The sequence below is a fragment of the Aspergillus japonicus genome (assembly GCF_003184785.1).
Source record: "Aspergillus japonicus CBS 114.51 unplaced genomic scaffold BO86scaffold_3, whole genome shotgun sequence".
NCBI lineage: Eukaryota > Fungi > Ascomycota > Eurotiomycetes > Eurotiales > Aspergillaceae > Aspergillus > Aspergillus japonicus.
In genome coordinates, this window is record NW_020291640.1 from 197,486 (window position 1) to 222,187 (window position 24,702).

General features: G+C 54.0%; 10 protein-coding genes across 10 annotated transcripts; 5 read left to right on the top strand and 5 right to left on the bottom strand.

The window, feature by feature from the left end:
• The first annotated feature begins 5 nt into the window (after positions 1–5).
• Positions 6–2,016, top strand: BO86DRAFT_385276 (uncharacterized protein). Its single transcript, XM_025671071.1, has 2 exons — positions 6–1,045; positions 1,178–2,016. Exons 1-2 carry the CDS (start codon positions 391–393, stop codon positions 1,852–1,854), a joined length of 1,332 nt encoding a protein of 443 aa, XP_025532321.1. The 5' UTR covers positions 6–390; the 3' UTR covers positions 1,855–2,016.
• An 800-nt stretch (positions 2,017–2,816) lies between these two features.
• Positions 2,817–4,314, bottom strand: BO86DRAFT_431776 (MBL fold metallo-hydrolase). The gene is made up of 2 exons (XM_025675772.1): positions 3,613–4,314; positions 2,817–3,293 (listed from the first exon to the last, which is right to left on the bottom strand). Exons 1-2 carry the CDS (start codon positions 4,155–4,157, stop codon positions 2,912–2,914), a joined length of 927 nt encoding a protein of 308 aa, XP_025532322.1. The 5' UTR covers positions 4,158–4,314; the 3' UTR covers positions 2,817–2,911.
• Positions 4,315–4,631: 317 nt separating this feature from the next.
• On the top strand, positions 4,632–5,681 carry BO86DRAFT_431782 (putative 3-hydroxyacyl-CoA dehydrogenase; the record flags this gene model as incomplete). Its single annotated transcript, XM_025675773.1, has 3 exons — positions 4,632–4,701; positions 4,770–5,080; positions 5,148–5,681. The coding sequence occupies 3 exons, from the start codon at positions 4,632–4,634 to the stop codon at positions 5,679–5,681; spliced, it is 915 nt and encodes a 304-aa protein (XP_025532323.1).
• A 446-nt stretch (positions 5,682–6,127) lies between these two features.
• Positions 6,128–6,724, top strand: BO86DRAFT_452877 (DUF4202 domain-containing protein; the record flags this gene model as incomplete). The annotated part of the gene is made up of 1 exon (XM_025676957.1): positions 6,128–6,724. One exon carries the CDS (start codon positions 6,128–6,130, stop codon positions 6,722–6,724), a length of 597 nt encoding a protein of 198 aa, XP_025532324.1.
• A 102-nt stretch (positions 6,725–6,826) lies between these two features.
• Positions 6,827–8,321, bottom strand: BO86DRAFT_352772 (VIT1/CCC1 transporter family protein). Its single transcript, XM_025669497.1, has 3 exons — positions 7,993–8,321; positions 7,588–7,921; positions 6,827–7,532 (listed from the first exon to the last, which is right to left on the bottom strand). The coding sequence occupies exons 1-3, from the start codon at positions 8,057–8,059 to the stop codon at positions 7,025–7,027; spliced, it is 909 nt and encodes a 302-aa protein (XP_025532325.1). The 5' UTR covers positions 8,060–8,321; the 3' UTR covers positions 6,827–7,024.
• Positions 8,322–9,855: 1,534 nt separating this feature from the next.
• Positions 9,856–12,509, bottom strand: BO86DRAFT_406151 (uncharacterized protein; the record flags this gene model as incomplete). Its single annotated transcript, XM_025674151.1, has 3 exons — positions 11,953–12,509; positions 10,245–10,368; positions 9,856–10,183 (listed from the first exon to the last, which is right to left on the bottom strand). The coding sequence occupies exons 1-3, from the start codon at positions 12,173–12,175 to the stop codon at positions 9,856–9,858; spliced, it is 675 nt and encodes a 224-aa protein (XP_025532326.1). The 5' UTR covers positions 12,176–12,509.
• Positions 12,510–13,084: 575 nt separating this feature from the next.
• Positions 13,085–16,042, bottom strand: BO86DRAFT_329339 (guanine nucleotide exchange factor VPS9). The gene is made up of 6 exons (XM_025668676.1): positions 15,986–16,042; positions 14,444–15,903; positions 14,317–14,394; positions 14,084–14,259; positions 13,368–14,023; positions 13,085–13,313 (listed from the first exon to the last, which is right to left on the bottom strand). The coding sequence occupies exons 2-6, from the start codon at positions 15,789–15,791 to the stop codon at positions 13,268–13,270; spliced, it is 2,304 nt and encodes a 767-aa protein (XP_025532327.1). The 5' UTR covers positions 15,792–15,903; positions 15,986–16,042; the 3' UTR covers positions 13,085–13,267.
• A 182-nt stretch (positions 16,043–16,224) lies between these two features.
• Positions 16,225–18,091, top strand: BO86DRAFT_302373 (asparagine synthetase domain-containing protein; the record flags this gene model as incomplete). Its single annotated transcript, XM_025667526.1, has 2 exons — positions 16,225–16,959; positions 17,015–18,091. 2 exons carry the CDS (start codon positions 16,225–16,227, stop codon positions 18,089–18,091), a joined length of 1,812 nt encoding a protein of 603 aa, XP_025532328.1.
• A 1,840-nt stretch (positions 18,092–19,931) lies between these two features.
• Positions 19,932–20,774, bottom strand: cpcA (amino acid starvation-responsive transcription factor GCN4; the record flags this gene model as incomplete). The annotated part of the gene is made up of 2 exons (XM_025667543.1): positions 19,932–20,336; positions 20,427–20,774. The coding sequence occupies 2 exons, from the start codon at positions 20,772–20,774 to the stop codon at positions 19,932–19,934; spliced, it is 753 nt and encodes a 250-aa protein (XP_025532329.1).
• Positions 20,775–21,595: 821 nt separating this feature from the next.
• Positions 21,596–22,142, top strand: BO86DRAFT_110197 (uncharacterized protein). Its single transcript, XM_025665918.1, has one exon. It carries the CDS (start codon positions 21,823–21,825, stop codon positions 22,105–22,107), a length of 285 nt encoding a protein of 94 aa, XP_025532330.1. The 5' UTR covers positions 21,596–21,822; the 3' UTR covers positions 22,108–22,142.
• Positions 22,143–24,702: the final 2,560 nt, after the last annotated feature.

Here is a 24,702-nt window from a genome sequence, read left to right on the forward strand (position 1 = left end):
CCCCCCCCGACTGTTTTTACCACCGCATATCAACACACCACCAACCGCCTTTCCCATCATACGCTTGATCACTGCTTTCATCTGTGGAACTCGCTTCTCACCCACCATCGCCACGGTTCCCCTCGATTCATTGGAATGCGTGACTACTAGACGGTCGTGGAACGTCTTGCTCGGCCCGCTTGAGCGCACCTCGACCGGCGTGATCTGCCAACCTCCCCCCTCTCCCCCTCCTCTGTCCTCCACCCTGGACAGTCGACCTTGGATCCACCGAAATCAGGTCCTGATTCCGAACACCATCGATATACACCTATCTCAGCCGATTTCGAGCCGCGGGCTGCTCGGGCTTTGGCCGACCTCCTCCTTCACTCACCCTTCTCTTCCCGCACTCCCATGTCGGATCGCGCCTCCTCGGCATCATTTCGAGTAGGACCTCCTTCACCAGCATCTCCCGCTCCCGAGTCTCTCAAGGAGACTCCACAATTTTCAACGATCTCCTCCGATCAGATTCCCCAGACCCCGACATCACCTCCGTTGATGTCGGTAAGCGCTCATAATTATGCCACCCACTTCGTACCCTCGCAAACCTCACCTAGCCAGGCGACCTCACAACCCACCAGTCTTTCATCCCCTCCGTCCTCTACTCCGATGTCAAATCAGCCATCACAACAGCCGGTTGTAGGCGGGTCGGCAAACTCGTTCCCTACCCCCGCCAGCAGCGTGAGCGGACATATACCCGGCACGACTTCGTTTGACGAACCCGATGCTCCAGCTAAGTCAATGGGGTCAGGGCCCTCAGGAGGAGGCGCTATCTCTACTGGTGGAGCGTTTGCGACCACCCAAAGAGCCGAACACAGACGGACAGATCACGACCGGCAGCCAGGAGGAGATTCGGAGGGCGCAGTCCGTGATCAAGCCGCCACGGGGTTGCCCGTTCACATCGATGCGATGGACATTGACAGAGAGGCGCCAGGCTCTTCTGATGGCACCATGAGCCTTGAGTCGTTGCAACACAACTTTTCCTCGGCATTTCATCTCTGCAAAAGCTGTAAGAGTTTCCCCCAGTCCAGTCCCTAATCAGGCTGTTGCCGCTGCAGTTCATAATGCCATTTGTCCCTGCAATCGTCCATTGTTGAGAATTGAAATTGGTTAACACAAGTGGCTTTCATGAATCCCACAGCCTACACTGCGACTGGTCCGGATCCGTCACTGGATTTGATTTCCTTGTACGGGCTAGGCCCCGTTGCAAAATCCGTCGCAAGAATGGATCCGGTGACAGGAGAGAAAATCAATCGGCTCCGGAAGTCTTACGAAGGCAAGCTCAAGGGGCTGGGACTTGCGGGCCGGAATAAACCTGTGAAGCATGAGCCTGGCGCACCCGGTGGATTGATACATATGACGATGTGGCCCGAAGAGGAATGGCAGAACCAGAAGGTGTTCGGCAAGGAGATGAAGGTGGCTGATATGGACTCTGCGTTGCACGCGCTCCAAATGAAGGCTATGAAGATGGAGCCCGGTGCGGTCCCCAACAGCGAACAATGGGAAGATGTTTTAGGTCACGAAAAACCATCCAAGCATGCTGGCGGCGGCGATGCTGGCAAGAAGGCCGTTGCACCTCCGAATGGAGCTCGAATGCAAGCGAATGGGACTCCTGGGCCGGGTGTCTCAGACGCGGAACGGAGTCGGCCCAGCCGGGGGCGCAAACGGCATTACGACGAGAATAGCTTTGTCGGATACGGCGAAGGCTACGCAGATGATGATGATGACGGCGCATTTTATTCAGCTAGCGATGGCATGGGAAAGAAGAAACGGAAGAAGGTAGGGCCTTCGGGTGATGATGGTGCTTTGGGCTTCTGACATGCTGATTGCTTTTCTCTTCACTGCACAAAGGATCACGTTTCGAAGATATCTACCCCTCTGCCTGACCGCAGTGGAAGTTACGGGGTAGGTATGTTTGGGATTGGGGCCAGATAAAACGAGCAGCAGCAGCAGCGAGCGACACAGAAGCAAGCTTGTCGGGATGGCAACAAAAGCACAATTGGCTTGTTCGCAATTCTTTTCTTTTTCTTTTTTGTTCCCTCTCTGCTTGACATGCATCGTTTCGAAAATTCTCTTTTAAAGGCGAGGGACCGGCAAGGGCTTCCTGAAAGGGGGCCGACATGTCGGATTCGGATTCGATGTGTCTGACTGTCCCTCGAGACTCTATCATTTCTCCGTACATTTTTGCATCACGGTGCTGGATATACCCGGCTTTAACAATGGGACGGCGTTGGAGGAGCCATTCTAATTTATCAGTTGTGGAAATGGTTTCTTATTTGACCTCTGCTCTTCTATTCTTCGCTGTTTCTATGCTATGTCTCTTTCACCTTCGAATGGCCAGTGGCTTCCCCCATCCAAAGCTGTAATGACACAGTTGCGCTCGCACTCTTTGTTGCACTAATTGGTTTTGTTGGCCATCTCGATGCATTTTCTTGTGCCTTTTGGATCTGTTATTCTTATATCTTTACCGGGGCTTGCAGCTGTGACCCGACGACAGCCGTCCACAGCGCCTCAAGGCCGGAATGTACTTTCATCTTGCGTCACGGGTCGGGGTGTGCTCTCGCCACGGATTACGTGTTGACTGACCGTGCAGGTAGTTTTTTTTTTTTTTTTTTCTTTTCTGCTTGGCAGTCTGCTTAGGCATTTATTTACCCATGAATGCCGTGATACAATACTTACTACTATTAGATGGATAGGAATGAATAGGAATGGAATGAAATATACTGATGCACAGTGCTGCTTTTGACTGAGTAGACTACTGTTACAGTAGAAGATACTGAAGACATAACCTGTAGCTGTTTCAAGCTAACGCATGCCATTAACTAGCCCTCATCCCTTCCCTCTCCATCTCCACCCGTAGCAAGGACGCGAGAAATCATCGAAACCAATACCCACACAACCCCTCCACCGTCCGGGCCCCCACATCCTGACACCGATTCTCCGCCCAGACCGTGCCGCCCTCCCCGAACTGATTCGCCAGGTGGCCCAGAAAGAAGTCCAGGTTCTCGCGGCACTGCGGGAACTCGTCCCGGAAGAAGTCGTACAGCTCCTGGACGCCCGGCTGCGTGGCCGCGTACGTCACCTTGTCGGCGAACACGTCCAGGTACCGGCGCGTGTGGGCCAGGTCCGCGGCGCTGTCCAGCGACCAGCCCGCCTCCAGGTGGCCCGGGATGAGCTTGGTGGGCTGCAGCAGGGCGAGGAGGTCGAGGGTCTTGCGCCAGCTTTCGAGGAGGGCGGGGGTTTCGAGTTCTTCGACCCTTTTTTCCGGGGGGTGGGTTAGTTTGGATGATAGATTTTTGCAGGAGGGGGGGGTAACTGATGAGGTGCGGTATGTGTGGGTAGGTCTAAGGGTGTGTGTGTGTGTGTGTGGGCAGGAGGGTTATGGGAAGGTCGGAGGTTGGGATATAGTTCCTCACTCGAGCGGGGGCACGGATATGAGATCGGCAGATTGTAGGTAGGTGCCGAGGTAGGATTGTATAGTATAGTACAGCATCTTACTGTACCTTAACCCCCCACCACCCCCGAAGAACCTAGGTTCTCGTGCAGATCAAGAATAAAAGAAGAAGAAAACCCTACCAAACATGCGTACTCCTCCCATACACCGTATCCCCACAGACGACCGTCCGCTCCGTGGGCAACCAGAACACCGTGTGATCGACCGCGTCGCCTTGCAGCGGTCCCAGCAGGACAACCGGACTCTCGGGGGCCGCTTCCAACAGGAAGAAGCTGAAGGGGAAGGGTTCGGGCTTCCGGGGCGCGGCCGGCACATTCTCCGTGCCCAGCACGGAGGGCCAGTAGGCCACCTTCTCGGCGTACTCGCGCTCGATGCCGGCGAGGACGTAGGGCGCCGCGTAGAACTTGGCGGCCGGGTAGGCGTCGAGGATGGGGTTGGCGGAGAAGAAGTGGTCCGGGTGGTGGTGGGTGACGAAGATGGCTTTGAGGTCGGGTTGCGAGCCCCCCGCGGCGGACGTGGTGGGGATCCAGGCGAGGACGGAGTGGGCGTCCGGGAGCAGGAACGGGGGGTCGATCAGGATGGCGGCGCCGGTGGTGGGGTCGGTGATCAGGGTGGTGAGGCTCGAGAGGCCTTTGGTCGAGGCGATGTGGTGGTGGGTTTCGAGCATTTCGTTTTTGTTGTGGTGGTGAGGAGATGTATAGGTGGAGTAGATGGTGAAAGTAAAGAAGGAGAAAAGTCGTACTTCAACGTTCAGGAAACATCCTCCCCACGTACCGCATTGTCTCTTTTTAAAGTGTTACCCCTCGTCTGTAGTGTATATCCGGATTCCCGGGACCAGCTGATGATTTCAGGGAACTACATACTCCGTGATCTCAGTGGATTCTTCAGCGGTGCAGCTGCAGGACCGAGCTCGGGAAACCCGCCTGTCATATCGCGACCCCGGCTTCGGCTTCCCCACATATGACGATGGAGCACATGCAGATCCGTTCGTATACCGAACCAGACTTTGCGCGCATCATCTGCACCGACACAACCAAGGAAGACCAAGTCTATCACGATTGACGCAGGATAAAGAGTTAAAGCCTGGCATTGCCCGCCCAGACACTGAGGATGACCTACACGCTCAGCAGGTTCGAAGAAAATGGCTCGTTTTCACCCGGATAGTAGCCTCACAGCAGACTCGTTGCGGAACAAAGTCATTTTGATCACTGGTGCGCTCCTCTCGCGCACGAGCCTCGGGAATATTATCTAAGGCAGGCGCTAACCCAATCATAACTAGGAGGGGCAAATGGCATCGGCGCGAGTCTGGTGGAATGCATCTGCGAGCACGGGGCCTACGCCTGCGTTGGTGATGTCGCCGTCGCAGCTGGCGCGAACCTCGTCGAGCGCGTATGCGCTGCATCGTCGACATCCGCTCCCCCGAGAGCGATATTCCGAGAGACCGACGTGACCGACTACCAATCCATCCTCGATCTATTCGACGCCGCTTACAAGACCTACGGGCGGATCGACCACGTCGTCGCCGGGGCGGGCGTCCTGGAGATCGGAAACTGGTTCGATCCTGATCTCACGTTAGAGAGCGTGCGGGAGGTAAGATAGGAGGCAGACTACCTTCTCCCAGATCCGCTTGCGCTGACACGACACAAACACCGCACAGACCCCCTCCACAACCGTCCTCAACGTCAACCTTCTCGGGACCCTCTATGTGGCTCGCATCGCTGCCGTGTATCTCCGCCAGAACCGACCGTCGCACACCGACCGCTCCCTCACGCTCTTCTCCTCCGTCGCGGGCTTCAAGGAGACCCCGGGGATGTTCCTCTACCAGGCGACCAAGCACGGCGTCTTGGGGCTGATGCGCTCGCTGCGGCCGTATCTTCCGGCCCCGGCGCACCAGCTGCGCGTCAATGCCGTTTGCCCGTGGATGACAGACACCGAGATGGTGAAGAACCTCCAGGAAGGCTGGAAGCAGGCTCAGCTACCGGTGAACTCCCCGTTGAGCGTGGCGACCATCGTAGCGGGCTTGGTCGCGGACCCGACCATCAATGGGAAGTCGATCTTTGTCGAGGGGGGGCGGGGATGGGAAATCGAGGACAATCTCGATCGCCTGGAGCCGGAGTGGTTGGGTGCGGAGCCATCGCGGTCATTGGCGCGGGGGCAGGAGTTTTTAGCGCTTGGGAGTCAGTGGCAGTAAGCTTGATGTGGATTATGAATGGCTATTTGAGTGTACATCCTACAGATCTAAGCTGTAGGTACAGTGCAGGCGAACCCACCCCTCGCCTCAGAAAGTACCGTACTGCACAAAATAATCCATGGTTATCGATAAGGAAGGACAAAGCCCGCGTATGTTATCGATAGCAGATAAAAGTCCCCACCCACAGACCCGAGATCGGCCCAATCCCGTCCCCGGCATTTGATTATCAGAAATACTTAGGCGTTCCTCCCCCACTGCACCTGCACCACCGGGCACCACAACTAGGTACAGATCTATCAACCCCATCACTCAACAGTCAATTGTTGGTATACCCACCTCCAGACAACGGAACCTCCACTACACGCACCTAATTCTCCTCCAGAGACCATCAAAAAAAAAAAAAAAAAAAAAAAAAAACCCCCCCCCCCCCCCCCCCTTCCCAAAAAATGGACCCCCTCACCCACGCTCTGCAGGCCATCGACGCCCTGCACAGCGCCGACCCCACCACCACCGCAACCGGCACCCCCAACGAACTCCACTACGCCCAGCGCATGACCGCCTGGCTCTACCGGCACATCGCGGCCCCGGAGTCCCCCTCCGCAGCGCTCCAACTCGCCATCCGCGCCCAGCACCTCAAGCGCTGGGAGGTGCCGCGCGCGACCTACCCGGCCGGCAAGGCGGGGTACTACGCGTGGCGGACGGGGCTGGCGCGGCGGCAGGCGGCGCTGGCGATAGAGGTGTGCGCGGCGAGCGGGATCGCGGAGGCCGAGGCGCAGCGCGTCGGGCGGCTGATCCGGAAGGAAGGGCTGAAGGGGCAGGAGGTGGACGCCGAGGCGCAGGTGCTCGAGGATGTGGCGTGCCTCGTGTTTCTGGAGGAGCAACTCGAACAGTTCCAGGGCGGGTATGAGGAGGACAAGGTCGTGGCGATCCTGCGCAAGACGTGGGGGAAGATGTCCGAGCGCGGGAGGGAGTTGGCGTTGACGGAGGTTAAGTTGGGGGAGAGGGGGCGGGAGTTGGTGGGGTTGGCGCTGGGGGATTCTTAGTTTTGGGATGAGGATGGGGATGGGGAGGTTTTTTTGTTGGGGAGGGGGGGGTGGTTTATTGTTTGGAAGGTGGAGGGATTGGTCTATGATGTGTGTGAATGAGATTTTTCATTATTATGTTGTTGTATGGAAGCATTAACGCCGGCTCTATATCCGTGGTATCTATATGTTTTGTACATGTCATTAGGGCGTGAGTGAACTTTTGGTGTCGAAGACCGAGAAGGTCGAGAGGGAGGTTGGCGTTGGCGCTGGCGCTGGCGCTGGCCAGACGAGTGTCAAGGTCTCTCCGGTGCAGTGTGGTTATACATCCCCCGCGTCGATCAGTCGCACCAGAGCAATGGCTGCCCCCGCCGCCACACCACCCACAAACACCATCTGCACGCCGCCCTTGAGCCCGGCCACGATGTTGTCGCGTCCGGTCCAGCCGCGCACGACACACGTCTTGATGTACCCGAAGGCCAGGAGCGTGACGGCCATGACGCCGATGCTCATGTACAGCGCGAGGATGACCTGGTTGACGAAGAAGTACGGGATGAGCGGGATGAAGCCGCCGACGAAGTAGCCCAGCGCCAGCGTGATCGCCGAGATCCAGGCCTGGTTGCAGTCGGGCTGGGACTCCTTGTGGTGGAAGCTGATGAGGAACTCCAGGAGACGCTCCTCCGAGGCGTGCAGCGAGTGGCTGATCTCCGAGATGACTTCGGCGGGGAGACGGTACGACGAGAAGATGGAGTGGACAATGGCGGTGGTTTCGGCGGGCGACGAGGCGATCAGCTCCTTGGCTTCGCGGACGGTGGCTTCGTACGACTCGCTGCGATGCCTGTTAACGAAGGTGTGAAAGTATGGCAGGGCAAGGAACAACTCACGCTTCACTCTTGGCTCCAACGTACCCGCCCAGTCCCATGGAGATGGCACCAGCGGTCAGCTCGGCCAAGCCACCCAGCACGACCACCTTGGTGTTTCCGAGGGCAGAAAGACCCGCGCTCAGCGCGAACGGCACGGTCAATCCGTCCGACAGACCCAGAATGGCATCGGAGACAATACGGGGGTTGATGCGCGACCGTGAGCTTGTGCTGGTGCTGGTGCTGTCCACATCCGAGACGGGGGATTCAGGGCGGAAAGTGTCGTAGGAGCGTTGAGCCTCCAGGTCGCGGTTGACATAGATTTCATCGGCTTCGGAGTTGGACAACAACGGCTTGCCTGGAAGTATAGTATGTTTAGCTTATGCTTTTAGGGCTGGAGGCCAAACTCAGGACAAGTGGGGCACGAACCGAATGGGCTGGAAGCTTTTTGTTGACTTCCAGGGAAGAGCTTTTGTTTGATGAAAAGAAGCGCCATGATGTAGAGATTATGTTTGTTTGATGATATAGAATGGAGGGATTTCAGGATTCGATAATGGGATGGTTTGTTGGTGTTGGTGTTGGTGTTGGTTGGCCTGAGGCCTGACGTCAGGACTGGGCCAGCGGAAAAAGCGAGGCCGGATCGAATCTAGACCTTCGCAGCTGCAATTCCGGTAAGGCTGGAAAAGAGGCAGTTGAGGTCGTCACAATGAATGATTCTGGAAGATTTCTTGTTCGATTTGATCTTCACAACTCAAGAGTACCCCTCATCTCATCTGAAGAGGAGTCCTTCCATTTATTTATAGGGACCCCCTTTGGATCCTCTTAGAAAACAACTTTTCTTCTTTACGTGGGAAGGCCCTTCCAGGCTGTCTGGTTGTCCGCCAATGAGGGTGTGGATAATGGTCAGCGGGAGAAGATCATCCGCGGACCGCGCTCGAATTCCTTCGGCGTTAACCCAATACCCCGAGACTGATTGGTGAAAACACCGCGTTTGATGACATTTACCAGTCTGCTGAGTGGCCAGTCCCAGCTACTGGAGATACCACCTCGCTCGGACTTGGCTAATCGATACCTCTTGGAGGTAGAGAAGTGGGAATTTCCCGAGAGGGTCAACCATTGCTGCAGCCAGACACCGAAGAAGGAGCTTGTCGAGAATCCCCGCACCGCATCCGACACGGCTCGCCGCCTCACTTGGGTGTTAGGGGACACTATGAGACTTCCTGGGCGGGGTTCGTGTCATGTTCTCTGGCGTCATGGTCGCGTTACAGCGTCTTGCCCGACTCTGTCTCATCTCCGACCCTGAGATCGTCCGGATCAGCTCAAGCTTCCGTGACCATCATCCCATTGTTCAACGGCTTCGCTGTCATGGTTGACATCATGATCGAGCTTGCAACATCATAGCACAGCCGCAGCACAAGGCACCAGTGCAGACCACGCTGTCTGAACTACAGGGGTGCTAGCATTTAGCATAGCATTTGCGCCGTAAATACGACAGCGCAAATGTGCTGGTGCTTCCCATTCGGCGAAGGCTACCTGTTTAGGTTTTGTTTTCTGCGCACGCTCACCACATCTCTGCAGTCTTCTGCGGATATTGCCCGGTCTCGGACACAGGCCGTAAGCTCGCCCCAGACGGCCCAGGATCTATTTATCGATAGTGGCAGCTCTCCAACAGATTTGGAGACACGCTAGAAAATTTCCCAGCGCAGGGAGTTTCTGTTATAGTATTTTTTCCAGCAGCATGGAGCACTGACTTTGCCAAGGGATATTAGTTCCGCATTCAGGGAAGTATATCCACCTGGTTTCCCTCGGGTTACGAGTCAAGAATGGGACCTGAATACGTACCGGTCTTGGCTGGACGGCTTCGATTCTGGAGGACTATTGTTCAGATGCTTGTTTCTCGGAGACTTCTTGAAGCTTGGCGTGGGGACATCTGCTGGAAACACGAGGCCTCTATCGACTCAATTTATGGGTCATCGACTATTACCCCTGTTATTTCCTTGCTTGCTCATCTGACTGGACAGGCAAGCTATGTCTCATGGGGATGTAGAGCCTCGATACACAACAGAAATCTATGTCAACAAGGGGAAGCCGACTGAGACCTTCGATTGCTACCGGCGATATGACGATCCATGTTGCCTGAGGCGGAAGCAGACAATGAGAAATATGAAACAACAATGTCAAGAAGCAGAATCTAGGTCCGGAAAAATGACCCTTAGCTCATTCACTAACGCAACACATATAACCAATTGCTCCTCTTCATATCTCCTCTACTGGACAAGACCAATGAGCACTTTAAAGAGCGTTCACCACGCCCATGACCGCAGCGACACCCATCGCCTTAGGCCCCAGGTCAGTCAGTGCAGGTGCAGGCACTCCACCACGGGACTTCTTATGGCACAGATCAGCAGCCGTGTAAGCCGTAGAAAAGAAGTGCTTCACATCCGCAGGCAGCGTACTATACCACTCAGGGCGAAGACCGTCTCGAATCTCGCTGATGATAGACGCCCGAGCGGACGGGTCGGTCAACTGGGAGAGATAGGATGTCGGGAGTGCCGTTCTGAGCACCGACTCAACGGACGTTGGGAAATGGATCTCCGGGATAGTGATGGTCTGCGTAGCTCTGTGGATTGAGGCTGGTATCGTCTCCCAGTCGGTAGAACATAATGGTAGAAACAACGTACAGATTTGCTCTGGGTTCACGGAGGTCTGGTCGAGGCGATGGTTCGTCGCTTGGGTCTGGCGAGACGGTTGCTAGGGTCTGAAGTATAAGGGCGAAGACAACAAGACCGGTATAACTATACATTTCTGTCGGCAAGAATATGATACTCGCGTGTATACGTCAGTAGCAGGTGAGGGCTTACATCGCATGAAATCTCATTAATACAGCGTGTATGATGTGTAGAGTAGATATATCGATTTCAACTGGCACGTTTGCGAAGAAAAAACTCCGAACAGACAGCATGTCTGTATGCAAGTTCCCGACGCTCGAGTCACTTCAATGAGCTTGTCCTGCATCAACAAAGCGGTGTAGGAGTCTCTAGTGCCTCTTTGGCTGACTCCCGAGCACGAAGTGGATAACCCAAGTGTTAGAGGAACTTTTCCAGGACTCAAGGTCAAAAGTCTGTTTAGACACTGCATCACTACGTTCGCTGGACATCTTTTCTTCTCAGTGGTCCAGCGCAGCGAAGCTCTGATATATGTCTTATCCTGCATGGGAACTCGGGCAATAGATACATTGCTATGAGAATTCATCCACTCACATATGTTCAAAACGATCGATGCGAATTGATAGAAGGCTCGAAGCTAAGCCAATGGATGCTGGAGCGGATGAGGAGCTAGACTTGCTAGCCTGTAGCCGTCCCGCCCACTCCCTGGCAATGCGGAGGAGTATCTATTCTCCTTCTTGCTTCTTGCTTCTTGTTGTACTGTACTCTGGACTCTAGACCCTGGTGCACTGAACGTGTCCCCGCTATCACAGCGCCTGCTGGACTGTCAATTCTAGGGATGGCCATTCTGCTAATGCTAAGCCCATCTGCCGCTTGCGACAACTGAAACCCAGGGAAGCAGACCCTGAGGCGCGCAACAAGCGGGGTGAATTTGACCTAGGAGGGACCCTTTCCCCCACCAACAACAGACCATTCCAGCAGGCACTGCGCATACACCATACCTCCTTCAATCTCCCGCACCCGCAACCACTCTCAATCAACCCTTGATCCCCCATCAAGCAGCGCAAACTAGATCCCGATCTTTAGAATACTATTCTACTACCAACATTCAACCCCGTGAACCAAAGGGGAGACCCCGCCAATTCTGCCCTCCCGCACCGCCCAGCCCAGCCAACCAATTAGTCCTCTCCGTTTTAGCCGTTCTTCCCATATGTGCCAATGCAATCTTCTCCTGGTGCCTTCGGGCATTTGGTCAATTTGAAACGATACAGAGAAGATTAGCATGGCCCCTGCACTAAGGATGACACGCTCAATCAAAGAGAAGCTACCAGTTTTTTTTGTATGTTTCTCAGACCTCTTTTCGAGGTAGGGGTGTCATGCCCTGGTGGAGAGAGGGAGGATGGCGGGGGTTCGAATCGGGTGGTGGGTTTCATTTTACTTTCTTTTTGGGGGTATTTTGGTGAAACCGGGGAAGGCGCTGCATTCTACCCATATTTCCCTTTACGCCACCGTTGGTTGACGTGTGTACGGCAGGACTAACTACGTGTTATACGAGGAGGATTTGCGCTTATTGCAGCTTTACAATGCGGACGCAGGAGCAGGAATGACGGAGTTGTTGAGTGACGTATTGTATAATGTATGATATGTTCACAGATAGATATACACAGACGGATTCATTCCCTCAGGTAGAAAGGTGATGGTGCTGCTGGGTCTGCTCAAGCACCTCCCTCGCGCTTCGCGTACTCTTCCTCCATTCTCTCTTCGTATAACCGGTCGGCTTCCTCCTTGCTCAGTGGTCTGTCGTTGTCGGATTGCGAGGTCGATGACGATGACGAGGAAAAGCTTGGGTTTGTGGTGTTGGTGGAGGTGGAGGTAGTGTTGTGCTCGGTGGCGAGCGAGGACTGGGTGGTGTCGTCCATAAGGGCGGGGGGGATTGGGATAGGCATTTTGAATGGTTGGTTCGCGGGTTGAGTGCGAGGTGTGTAGGAAGTAGGCTCGTGGGTGAGTGAGGAGAGATGGACAAGACAAGTAATCAATTAAGTTAGGCAGGTTGTTGTTTGGTGACAGGTCGTGAGCAGGAAGACACATTATATAAGGAAAGGAGGGTGGCAATTCCAACGTCATCGGGATGACTTGCTAGCTAGCTTCAGCTCGACCGGAGCGTCGCTACAAGGGGCGATACTCAAGCTCAGCCAGCCACAACCGTCGCGCTCCTTCGAACACAAATATCTACTCTCGAAATCCACGCCACCGAAACAAAAACTACATAGAACCTCTTCTCCACCCTCGCGCCACTGGCCCGAGATCTGATGAAAAGGAAAAAGATTTCTCTCAAGAGAGAAGAGTGCCAAAGAATACGCCTGTCAATGACCCGAAGGCCGTTGAACAGACTGTTCCGCCGCGCTGTGCAATGCAGGGACCAATCTGTGGTGAACCGCCTTCTTGATCGCAGTCACCCAAACAAGGTAAGTATGAAGAAAAGAAAAAAGAAAAAGAGTAAAACGGCGGCGGGCGGACGTGGTTTATATACGCCGCCCGGTGGGGACCGAGCGCGCGCTAGGCGGAAGCGAGACCCTGAGGCGGCTTGCGATTGGTGGAGAGAGGTCATGTGATTCACATGCTGCATCCCTTAAGGTTACTGCATTGGGAAGGAAGGGATGAGCTCCAGCTCAGCTCCAGGCTCCAGCCTCGGGCACTGCCAGCTGTACTCCGTAGTAGGAGAGGGTAGGAAATAGGAGGGCCCGCGGCTCTTAGTTTATCTCAAGATGTACGAGATGTACAAGATGTACTTACAGGCTAAAGGTCGATGTATGTACGGGGTAAGATCGCAGCATAATCGCTATTGCTCAAGCAGTCTCGATTTCGACTTGAATGTTCTATACCTAGTAGCTAAGGCCATTCCCGACAGCACTGTCATATTATGTGCATGTAGCTCAGGTGATCAAGATACACTTAGCTACAGCATGAGCTCCATTCATGCACCAATGCCCCGTCACTACGTGCTTATCCCCCATCACTCATAGATGTCAACCCCCCTTTCACTCCGCACTGAGGGCGAGGCACGCGTCAACAGCCAAACCAACCCTATTGCCGGTGTCAGCTCGAGACTTCCTTGGCGAGTCTGCAAATGTGACTTACCGGCCCTCCTTTATCTTGACAACATCATCAATCACGTCACGGTCAAGATTGGGAAACATGTTCGACAACGTCTCCACCACGTTGTTGTGCTCAGCACGTTGTATCCTACGGGCCTCGGCGTCCTCGGCGCTAGCCTGGCGAGCGGCAGCATCCTGAGAATCGAGGGCTCTAGTCGACTGTGGCGGCATGGCACTGCGTGGTCGTTCAACCGATCGTCTTCCCTCACTGCTGTTACGCGGCGGTTGATATACATTCGGTGTGAGTCGCGCGGGCGATCCCGACCGCGCAGGGCGATCTTGGGGTGAATCCGGCTCGTCAGAGAAGAGCCTGCCAATAGTGGACAGTGGTTTTTGAATGGTGCGCAGCAGCCCTGCTACAGGCGCTTGATCTTCGTCACTAGGCTGTGGGGTGTCTCTCCGCCCAGGTGGACGTGGAGTATCCATCGAGGCACGCGGCACAGAGGCTGCTTGCGAGCTCTCGGCGGAACGCTCCATAGATCTGCGCTCCAATGACTTGCGCTCGCGCTCCTTGGTCTCCGACTCACGGTTTTGTTGAGCGATAGCTGAAACAGCAGCTTCAACGTTCCGCTCAAAGTCTTCATCACTCACTGTGAGACTCGTGCGGTCAAGGGTTTCGATAAATTGAATAGCTCCGGACTAGACATCAAGTCAGAATGCAGCCGTGAAATAGAAAAGTGACAGACATGGTCGACTAACCAAGGATGATAGGTAATAACCGGCTTCGCCTCCGAGCTTCTCTTGATTACGGAAGCGCAGAATGTATTGGATGTTGGATACCAAGTGTGCAGGGTTGGCCTGCAGCACCACATAGATTAGGAGTGGAACGAAAGAATCTGCCGATGTATCGGATCGCTTCGAGTTTCTCAGCAGGCCTGGAGTGACTATCAATATTTTCCGTTCTCAACCCTGCGGATATGTTGTTCACCTACCGAAAATCACCTTGCAGCAGTTGAGAATACAAATGACCTTATCACGGGGCGCCCGGTAGCCGTTGATCTTCAGCAGTTCTGTACCTTGTAAGCAGTCACCCTAGGAGAAGCAATCAAGTGCACTAACCTTGCTGGGCTAAATTCAAAAAGCGCCGACCATGTGTGCTCACAGGTGGTATGTCGAGATGCTCCTCCTTCACCCAACTATATATGCGCATCTTCTGAGTCAGGACTTCATCCCGCTCAATATCTTCTTGGTGTTGTCCCCGCCTCCATGGCCCATGGTTCCTTTCCAGCTCTCTCCGCTTGCTTCTGCTCGCGCTTCTGGGAATCGTAGGCGGGCCAGGTATAGCCGGGGAGAACGTTTGAGAGTACAGTCGATTCATAACCAGCTTCTCCATACCCTCTTTGGCGTTGTCGAATTCACTGTCAGAGACACCGCGCCATACCTCACACTGAGCCATCTTGTTGGTGATAAAGACCAAGAAGTCGCTAATGATCTTAACCTGCTCATGGACCATCCATTGTCTCTTGCCGAACTCGTTCAGAAAAGACCTTAGGAACTTGGCGACCGGGTCTGCCGTGCGATGCCGTAGTTGCTCCAGGAAGCGATGGAAATCGAATGGTTGATCAGATTCGGGTTCAGGGGGTGGAGGAATCGTCGACGTCGACGATCGCCGGCTCAACCTTGCTTCCTCAGTGATGGAACTCTCACGTAGGGACTTGATGGACTGCTTCTCAGGCGAGGCGATCGAAGCACCGGGTAGAGGGATCTCATCTGGACTCGTCTTGCTGTGTTCTAGGCTCGATTGGCGTGGCGGGAAATGACCCTGCCCACCGAAGAATTGTTCCGCCAGCTCCAGCCGGGGTGACATGATGGTCTCCTCCTTGTCGGCATGTGCCGTGTCCTGAAACTGGTCGATGATACTTTGAATCTCTGACTGGGAGTCGCTGTCCTGGCCCTCACCTCCGCCGACTGTATCTTTCTTGATCCTTCCTGCAACATCGCCGGGAACCTCAGGTAATTCTTTGTTGGTCTTCTCGGAGAGGACAGTTGGAGGGGTACGGGTGGGCCCGGCAGATAGGGTCTTCGAGGTGAAGTACGACTCGTCTTTAGCAGGAGGAGTGGGGGGTATGTCGGTACCAGGGGCTGCGACAGGTTCGGGGGTCTTGGTGGTCACGATCGAAAGCCCCTGCAACTTCTCGGGAAGTGACTGCGGATTCTCGGCTGGCGTAGAGGGTGGATGCGGGGAATGTGTAGCGGCGCTCTGCGCCTCGGGTTGAGGGTCTTGATTCATCTCGACTGGCTTGGGATCTTTGGGTAGGGGAGAAATATCATCCTGACTCTGCGCCGTTGATTCGAGGCCGGCAGTAGTCACTTGAGGGTCACTGCGACTTCCTTCATCGAGAATGGGCTGTTGGTGCTCCCCTTGAATAGGGGAAGCCGGCGACTCCGAGGGTTCTGTGGCAGACATAAGCTACCGGCATGCACGTCGACGTCAAGCAAGAAAATTAGAAAGAATGCGTTAGGTAGCAACACGGATCATCCTGGAGTGGGGGCATTCGGGGACGGAGTGGGCGTCGGAGCTGTCGCGCGGCAACTGTCATCAGCCTCAACTGTGGAAGCAGAAGGAGAGGGTAAACCGGACTCAGTATTGTTTATACATACAGTCACCACCTTCAAAAGTAAGCAAAATCAAACCTGCAAAGCAAGCGCTTGCCTGGGATGAGGGGAAGATGAGCTCCGAGTCCCCGACAGCTCCGAGGATGTCAGCCCGCAATCAGCGGCGGGGGGGATCATCGTTACCCCGACCTCCGCGCGCCTTTCTTGTGGCGCTTTCCGCCAATTCTCTTTCGTCAACAACCCACCCCCTCGCCTGCGCATTTGCTCGCGGCTTGGGTACTATCATGTGCGGTATCTTCTTCTCGCTGGGAGCTTGGAAAGCTGTGCTTCCGAATGAGGAGACATGCTGCTTGCTACGGTGCAGGGGACCGGACAACTACCACGTCCACACTGTGGAACACAATGTGATCGGCAAACAAACAATCAGCGGAGCATCCGCAACTGTTTTTCTTAGCTTCGCCTCGACAGTCTTGTCGATGAGAGGCGACCATGTGGTCCCTCAACCTCTGGTAGATGCGACTACCGCATCTGTGCTCTGCTTCAATGGTGACGCCTGGAAGATCAAAGGTGAATCAATTAAGGGCAATGATGCTGAACTGATCTTTAGTCTCTTGTTGGAAGCCGTGAACAGGCCGAATGCAGACTCATCGGAACAGCAGAACTCTTCGGATATCGTCCAAAGGGTAGTGGATGTCATCAGTAGTATATCTGGCCCTTTCGCCTTTGTGTTCTACGATGCAGTCAACTCGAAGATATACTTCACCAGGGACTCTCTGGGACGTCGCTCCCTGTTGCAGGGTGTCGATGACGAGGGCAACTTCAAGGTCTGCAGTCTGTGTGACAGCACAACCACCACTCATTTCACCGAGGTCGAGACAGATGGAGTATATATGATCGACCTCGGGTATGCTTCCAGTCCCTCAGGCCCGAGCTCAAGAGCCAGCGGCAGTGCTGCCGTTTTCTCTACGGACAGTATACACACCCTGCTCTGGGATCAGGAAGAATCCCCTCTTCGTCCAGTATGCGCTTCTCCTACGTCTCTCGCAACGATCGCAACTGCTAACAACAAACTAGAAAACCCCCATTCCTCCAATGAACCGGTCTCTCCCCGAAGGATCCACCGCTCCACCACTGACTGCCGAAACCCCAGTCATCCCAGCCTTAGAACACAAGCTACGTCAATCCTTAGAGTTACGAATAAACAATGTGCGAGAACCTCCCACATCACCGACAGGTAGCAAAGTCAAAGTTGCTGTGTTGTTCTCAGGAGGGCTTGACTGCTCCTTGCTCGCCAGACTGTCCCATGAGATCCTCCCTGAAAACGAAACAATCGACCTACTCAACGTCGCTTTTGAGAACCCACGCGTTGCGGCCGCAGCTGTCAAACACGGTGGGGGTGGGGACATAGGCTCCGTGTACGAAAGCTGTCCCGATCGAATGACGGGTCGGGCAGCCTTCGCCGAGCTGCAGCGGGTCTGCCCCGGTCGAAATTGGCGCTTCGTCGCCATTGACATTCCGTATACAGAAACTCTCGCGCACCGAGACACCGTGAAGCGGCTAATGAGGCCGCACAACACGGAGATGGATCTGTCTATTGCATGCGCGTTGTACTTTGCCTCTCGCGGACAGGGACAAGCGTACGATAGCCACCAGCAGGAGGGCAGTCACGTACCAACCACGTATACCACCTCCGCCCGCGTCCTCCTCTCCGGCCTCGGTGCAGACGAGCTTTTTGCCGGCTACTCACGACATGGGGCTGCCTTCTCGCGCGACGGTTTCGCCGGTCTGATTGACGAGATCAACCTTGATGTGAGTCGCCTGGGGAAGCGCAACCTGGGCCGTGACAATCGAGTCATCGCCCACTGGGGCCGCGAAGCGCGCTTCCCGTTCCTGGACGAACACTTCGTCTCCTGGGTCGTGCAACTCCCCGTCTGGGAGAAGTGCGGTTTCGGAACCGCCGCCAGTGAACTTGGATCAGAAGAAGCAGAAGCAGAAGCAGGACTCGACTCGGAAAAGAAAGCCTTGCGCCTGGTCGCGCTCCGCCTGGGCATGACCAAAGTCGCCCGCGAAAAGAAACGCGCCATCCAGTTCGGATCCCGAACCGCAAAGATGGAAAAGGGTCGCGTAAGAGGCACCGATGCGCTCAGCTGAATATTAGACAGAACATAACTCCATACCCCCCTTCACCGTCTGCTCACCCGTGAGACAGTAGAACAAACGATCACAATCCAATCCCCCACCCCCCTTTCACCCGCAAATCTCCTCACCAGAAACAAAAGAGAATCCAGCAGATGATGACAAACCCCAAGAATCAGATACTTCCGAGACCCAGCCCCTCTAGCTAGTCCTGCTTTCCTCTTCTGACCCATTTTCTTCCCTCCTGGGTTGTCTGTCTCAAGTCCTGAAAGGAAGATAGTCACCATTCATTCAGACACTCCATTATCCACACCAACAAACACATGCCATTTCAAACCAACAGCATGGGACTGCAACCGCCCGCTGGCCTTTCGTCAGCCGGTCCTGAGGTCCTCTCAGGACCTCTGGCCACGGCAAAAACAGAGGGATAGGTACTTCCCAATTGCGATACGTTGGAACTCCATTACTGTATATTTGTTCCTTGCATCATTCAAGAAACTACATGACTGTGTTCGAGGATATATGTGAGTGGGTGAGTGGGTGAACGAACTGTTTTTCTTTGGGACCTGTGGAGATGTGCCACTGGGGCGATGGAAATGGACTGGAGCGGAAAGTGGGGAATTGGGGGGTTCGGTGTTGATGAGGTGTGTTTAAAGGCAAGTCTGAGCTGTGTATCTTTTTTCTTTTGTTGTTGGTTGAGGTCGTAGGTATACTATCAAGGGAGCAGGAAGTTCGGAGGGGGTGGACATAGGAATCTGGGGTGGTGGTTCGGGTGGGTTGAATCGGTTGTAGAAGGGAAACCCGGCGCGTGTATGGTGTTGTAGATGGTTGTATTGTGATAGAGAACAGAGTGTGCGCTTACTCCCGTAAGGATGAGGAAGGGCAATCAATAGAAGTATCTTCATGTGCAAGAGACATTATTAGATTTAGCGCAACAATGGCTGCGATGTAGTAGAGCTACGTACGGGACGATTCGAGCCATTAATGATATAGTAGATAAGGTATATAGTAGCTCTGACTAGAAAATGTCGGAAAGAACACCATGATCAGTTACGATGACTACGAAGCGATGAAATTACGGCAAACGGAGCAGGTGTCCAGAGACTGGAATTTGGTTGATTTGGGGAAAGCAATCCGTGTGGCAATTGACAACCCCACAACTGAAGCCTTCAGCCAGCTAGCTAAAAACATGACAGTCCAGTGTCTCATTCAAGGCATCGAAAGGACCCAGTGAGAGGGTGGCCAGATCGATCCAAGAAGCAAGACACATACAAGCAAGGAAATGTAGTAGAGAGCATTCGAAAACAGCAAGATAAGCAAGTCCGTGATGGTCACAATCTGGTACAAATATCAAGCTTGAGTGGAAACAAGAGCAAAATGAGCTTGAGACTCAACACAGGAATAGAGAGATATTAAGGCCACGAGTCAATCCATATATACAGGAGACATCAGAACCGGCCGTTTGACAAAACGACATATCCGAACAACAAGACCCTCAGCTGATTGAACTGGGGTAAGAAGCGAAACACACCGAGAGGGAGGACTTGTTGAGGAGTCAAGCCCACCTCGAGAGAGAAGTACAACACAAGGTCCGGCAGTGCAGCGAGACAAGCACGGTGACCGATCATGATCAAGTGACAGATATAAAACTTTTATCCCGTCGATAGCAGGTCGAACAGCCGGTGCTTGATGGCGATAATTAAGGGTCATCGACTGCTATCGACGGGAGACAGACAAAAGGCTCGACGCCCCCGTCCACAAGACTCAAATAAACGACAGGTGCACGATGAGCACAGACACATAATAACAAAACCCTTTGACCCGCAAACATACACATGAAAATCCGATAAACTTTTTATTGACCCTCCATAGCGAGAGCCTTCATCTTCCAGTACTGCTCACTCTGCTGAGCCTGGAGGAGGGACTCTTCGAGCTCGGCGACGCGACGCTCCAACTCTTCTTGGCGCTCCAACTTGCGAGCACGTGACTTGCGAGCCGCTTCAGTGTTGCGAGCCCGCTTCATAGCGGCCGGATCGCTCGGGTCGCACGTGATTGGTGCCAGTTCCTTGCGCTGACGAGCGTTGACCCCAGCGACAGTGGAGTGCTTGGTGACACCAGCGACGGTGGAGTGCTTGACGCGGGTGGTGGGAGGCGAGATAGAGCGAGGTGCGACACCTGAAGCTGGAGCTGGAGACTTTCTTTGCCTGATGATGGGAGAGGCGCTTTCTCTGATGATGGGAGAATGCGGGGGACCCATAGACTTGGTAGGCGGCAAGGGGGGGATCATCTCGCCGGAATCCATAGCCGGGATCATCTCGACAGGGTCGATAAGCTGATCGAGACGGTTCACCTCCTGCGAGATGGGGAACAAAGCATCCCAGTCTTCGACAGAGGTCATCAACTCCATTTCAGGCGTGAAAAGAGGGGAGGTGTTCTGGCTGAAGCTGCCAGGCGTAGCCAGGGGAGGAGTGCTCAAATCAGTGAAAGTGGCCGAAGGAGGAGGCGCGAGAGACGAGGCATCAAGGAAGAGGTCCTGGGGCGAGACAGTGGCCGGAGGAGCAGCCTCGACTCCCTGGCCGAAGAAGTTGCCAGTCATCATCTGAGGAGAAAGCATGGTAGCCTCCATGGAGCCAGGCTGGAAGTCAAAGAGCTCGGACAGGTCTGCGATTCTGATGTTAGCGATACTGACACAAGCCATCCGGCTCGTCGCTTCATGCTCACCTTGCGGAATCATGGAGGTAGACATGTTGCGGCGGTGATTCTGTTTATTGAGGTAGTTTTGATATCGCTTTAGGTAGTGTAGGTGCTGTTTTCTGAGGATCTGATCGTGGAGTTTTGGGGTGGTTGAGTTGTCGTTGAAAAGAGGAACTGGAGGACGATTGAAATGCGTGGTGGAGGGCGAAGCGGCAGGCGCGGCGTACTGGCGCAAATTTGGCTTCCGTGCGTAAGGATGAGACCAAGGAGATGTAGTAGACAGATGATACCCGGAACTGTAAGGCGCTATTCTGGCAGATGTAACCTGACTAGGCGAGGCTGCGAGCCGGTGATGTACCGCTGATGAGTGTCGTCGAGTAGGTAGCCCAGATGGGACCAGAAGATTTGATGAGGCCGAAGGATTAAGGGTAAGATCCCGTGGTGCTGGAGCACGCGAGTCCCTGGGTGAAGGCTGCGACGCTGGGAATAGCACAAAGTCTTCCTGTGGAAGGTTGTTGTTGTTGTTGTTGTTGTTGCTGCTGCTGTTGTTGTTCGGAACTGAAGCCAGTGGCTGCTGAGACGGGGGCGTGGGGAGCCATGTTTGCTGAAAGTTATCCGTGGTGAACGACGTAATGTCGAACGGGGTAATCGTGCGAGTGGGAGAACTTGAGCTACGCGATGCGATGCTGAAGTTCAGAGGTCCTGGGACAGGAAACTCTGAAGGGGGGGTTGACGAAGGGGGAAAAAAAGACGAGGTCCGAAGAGGATCTATGATGTCTGTCTCTGTTGAGAAAGACGAGTGTAACCGCGGAAAGGCGTTTACAAAGCCATTTTGGATAGATGGATCAGAAGAAGTCGCGTTGTATGATGGCTGTATGGTGACGGAAAGGTGAATCTATGGTGGTGTTGAGGTTGTAAAAAGACCGAAGTCAAAAAGTGGGATGTCAAAAAAATAAAAGAAGAGAGAGGGAAAAGAGAAGCGCCAGGCAGCGAAGGGAAACCAGGCACTTCTTAAACCGAGTACCATTTTACGGAGACCAATCAGCGTTTCCATGCCCCCCGCCTGTCGCTCTAACCTTTTGGGGCTAAGCATGCTTTTGGCGCGGTCAGCAGGTGTGAGTCATAGGGCCTATGGAAGTCCTCATTGGATGCACACCTGCTGCCGGTGGGGCCGGTCGGAGCCCCAGGCATTCCCGTGCCTGGAGCAGGCTCACTGCCTGCTGGACTCGAAGAAGTCGGTTGACGACTGCGGTACCGCCCAAATACCGCCTTTTACCGTTCAGGTACACTGGCGGGGAATGTCACTGGCCAGTATCCCTCTTCACCTCCACCGCTAGAATGGAAAAAACGAAAGAAAAAAAGGTCCCAGGATCCAGGCTGGAGGATGGTCAATGATGATGAAACCGGTTCATCCACCGGATCCATTGACCAACCACCTCGCAGGGTCGGGGTCTGCATTGGGAGAAGCACAACACTGACCGAGTGCCCCCGGGCCGTCCTTTGGGGGCTGAGCAAGAGCCTCACCCTCCTGTCTCACCTGCGCACATGTGCCTGTTGATTGATTGACTGGATTACGACTAGATATCATATTGAGTGCTAGGCAGACAACTCCTGCATCCGTACACGTACAGTGCAAGACCACGCCCACGCACAGTTCATTCTTCTTCCTTCCTGGTGTCGGAGTTTCGGAGATCATTTACTCGATTCACTCCCCGCCCTGCAGAGGGCAGGCCCCTCCTTTGCTCGTTAAAATCGCTCGAAGGGCGTGAAATTCCACCCGGTCAAACTCTATCAAGACACCGGGACGTTCCGGCCTCTGCACTAGCCAGGAATGCCTTGATTAGACGGTTCGACCATGAAGTTAGACCATAAGTTTTAGCCCTTTCCACCCCCGTTCAGGTTTGGAAAGAATCCTCGAGGCCGGTTTCCTGCATGGCGGCGGTATCAATTAGATGAGAGATGGAATGCGATTTATTTTCTCAGAGCGCAGCAGCACCTGAGGGAGGAGAATCCCCTTTTGAACTTCCTTGGTCTGGTCAGGTCACTTGCCCCAATCCAACCCAACCGGGGCCGGTATCGGCGGCACAGGGCCGGCCCTGTGACAACTTACAACTTACAATCATTCACAAAAATTGCACGGAAAGATTCCGTAACAAACCCAGCCAAGGAACGGGCCTCCATAGAGTATAGTTAGTTCATCGTTTAGAATGGAGCAGATACGGACCCTACCGGACTACTGTCGTAGAGGGCAAAAAAAGGGGGGGGGGAGAAAAAATCTTCACAGCAAACCAAAGATTCATGAAAAGTCAAATCTCAATGCAACAGATGGGATGTCACTCAAAGGCGCAGAATAACATCAAATGTTGATCTGATCGATCGGATCAATTGACTAGGTCACAGGCAGCAAAGTCGTCAAGGATGACGACAACAAGACACAAATGCCCGGCAGGCAGCCTGGACCCAAGGGGTTGGGGAAAATCGAGACAGTGTCTTGGACGCTTGCTTCCGCTCTCTTTTTGTGGCATCCACATTTTTACCCCCACGGGTGGGGACTGCGACTGCGACGGACTGGAGATGCGAAGAAGCCCTTGCGCATGGGATGGATACGCCGCCGATGCGGACTGCAGCCGCGTGGCCCGCCGGCCCTGCTTCAGTCGCACATTCGAAAGTACTGTACATACAGGCACATGCAGATTCTAACGGCTTTCTGCTGCCCGGGAAAGAAAAGAGGCAACCACCAGTGAGCTATCACAAACAGCATTATTAATGTGAGCTTTTCCGTCGCGTGGACTGCCGATCGGTGTATCTGAAAGCACTGGAGTTGAGTCCGTACGTGTCCTCTCATCCCCGGTTTGTAAGCATTGCACGGAGAGACGGACCGGCCCATTTGTTCTGATTGGCCAATGGGTAGTGCAGCAGTCGCAGCCTGGACATCCATATGATGATATGATGAATGGTGCAGTGGATGGACAGGTTGATGGCAGCCTACTAGGTAGAGTAGATCCAAAATACTAGGTAGTACAATAATAGAATCTTCATCTGATACCTAGGCATCAACCTTTTTCCTCAAACCAATGGTTGTCGACAGAATAACCTCGATCTCACCAGGAATGTGAAAGTGTATCTCGGCCGAAGTGTACCCCACCCCGATGGCCATGCGATGATGATGCGATACCATCGTCCACCTACGAGTAGCTTCTCACCCAGTATGATCGCCTGGAACTCTAAAGATCGATCTACCACTGGATGAAGTACCCGTAGCTGGAGTACTACAGTACGCTACAGTACATCATATCGTATATGATTTTGCACGAACTCAAACCCCAGAAAAAAACAAAATCGGACCCAACAGCACCTCGAACGTCATCCGATCCGCTCGACCATGTCTTGTCAAGCTCGTAAAGTTTGTCATTCCCCCTTTTCTACCATACTACATTCTTGGGACACAATAAGCAATTGCGCCCTCAAGTGTACTGTAGCTATAGCCTTCCACAGCAGCAGCAGTGCAGGCCGCCCAAGGCAACTGATGATTACCACAATTCTTCCTCATCAGGCGTAGTATCGGGCCACCATTCCGGGAATAACCTCGTCAGTCCCAGAGATCGTCTTCTGTCTTTTCAGGCCCTCATCGAGAATAGAGTTTTACTCCAGGGCAGTATACCACACTGAAGTCAAGCAAGGTGGCAAGGCTGCCTCGCACACATCGAAGCCCGCCGGCTCCGAGACAGTCTAGCACGTCGCTGGGCCTGTATCAAATGCTGGCGTCTCTTCGGAACCGACACCCGGGACGACACAGGAATGGCCATAGGGGCATGGGGGAGGGGGTAAAGAAAACCCCCATTTGCTGACGTAGTCTTCTCCTTGTCTTGCTGGCTGTCTGGTCGCGAAGTAGTGTGAGCTTGAAGTCGGATTCGAGACCGAGCTCTTTTAAA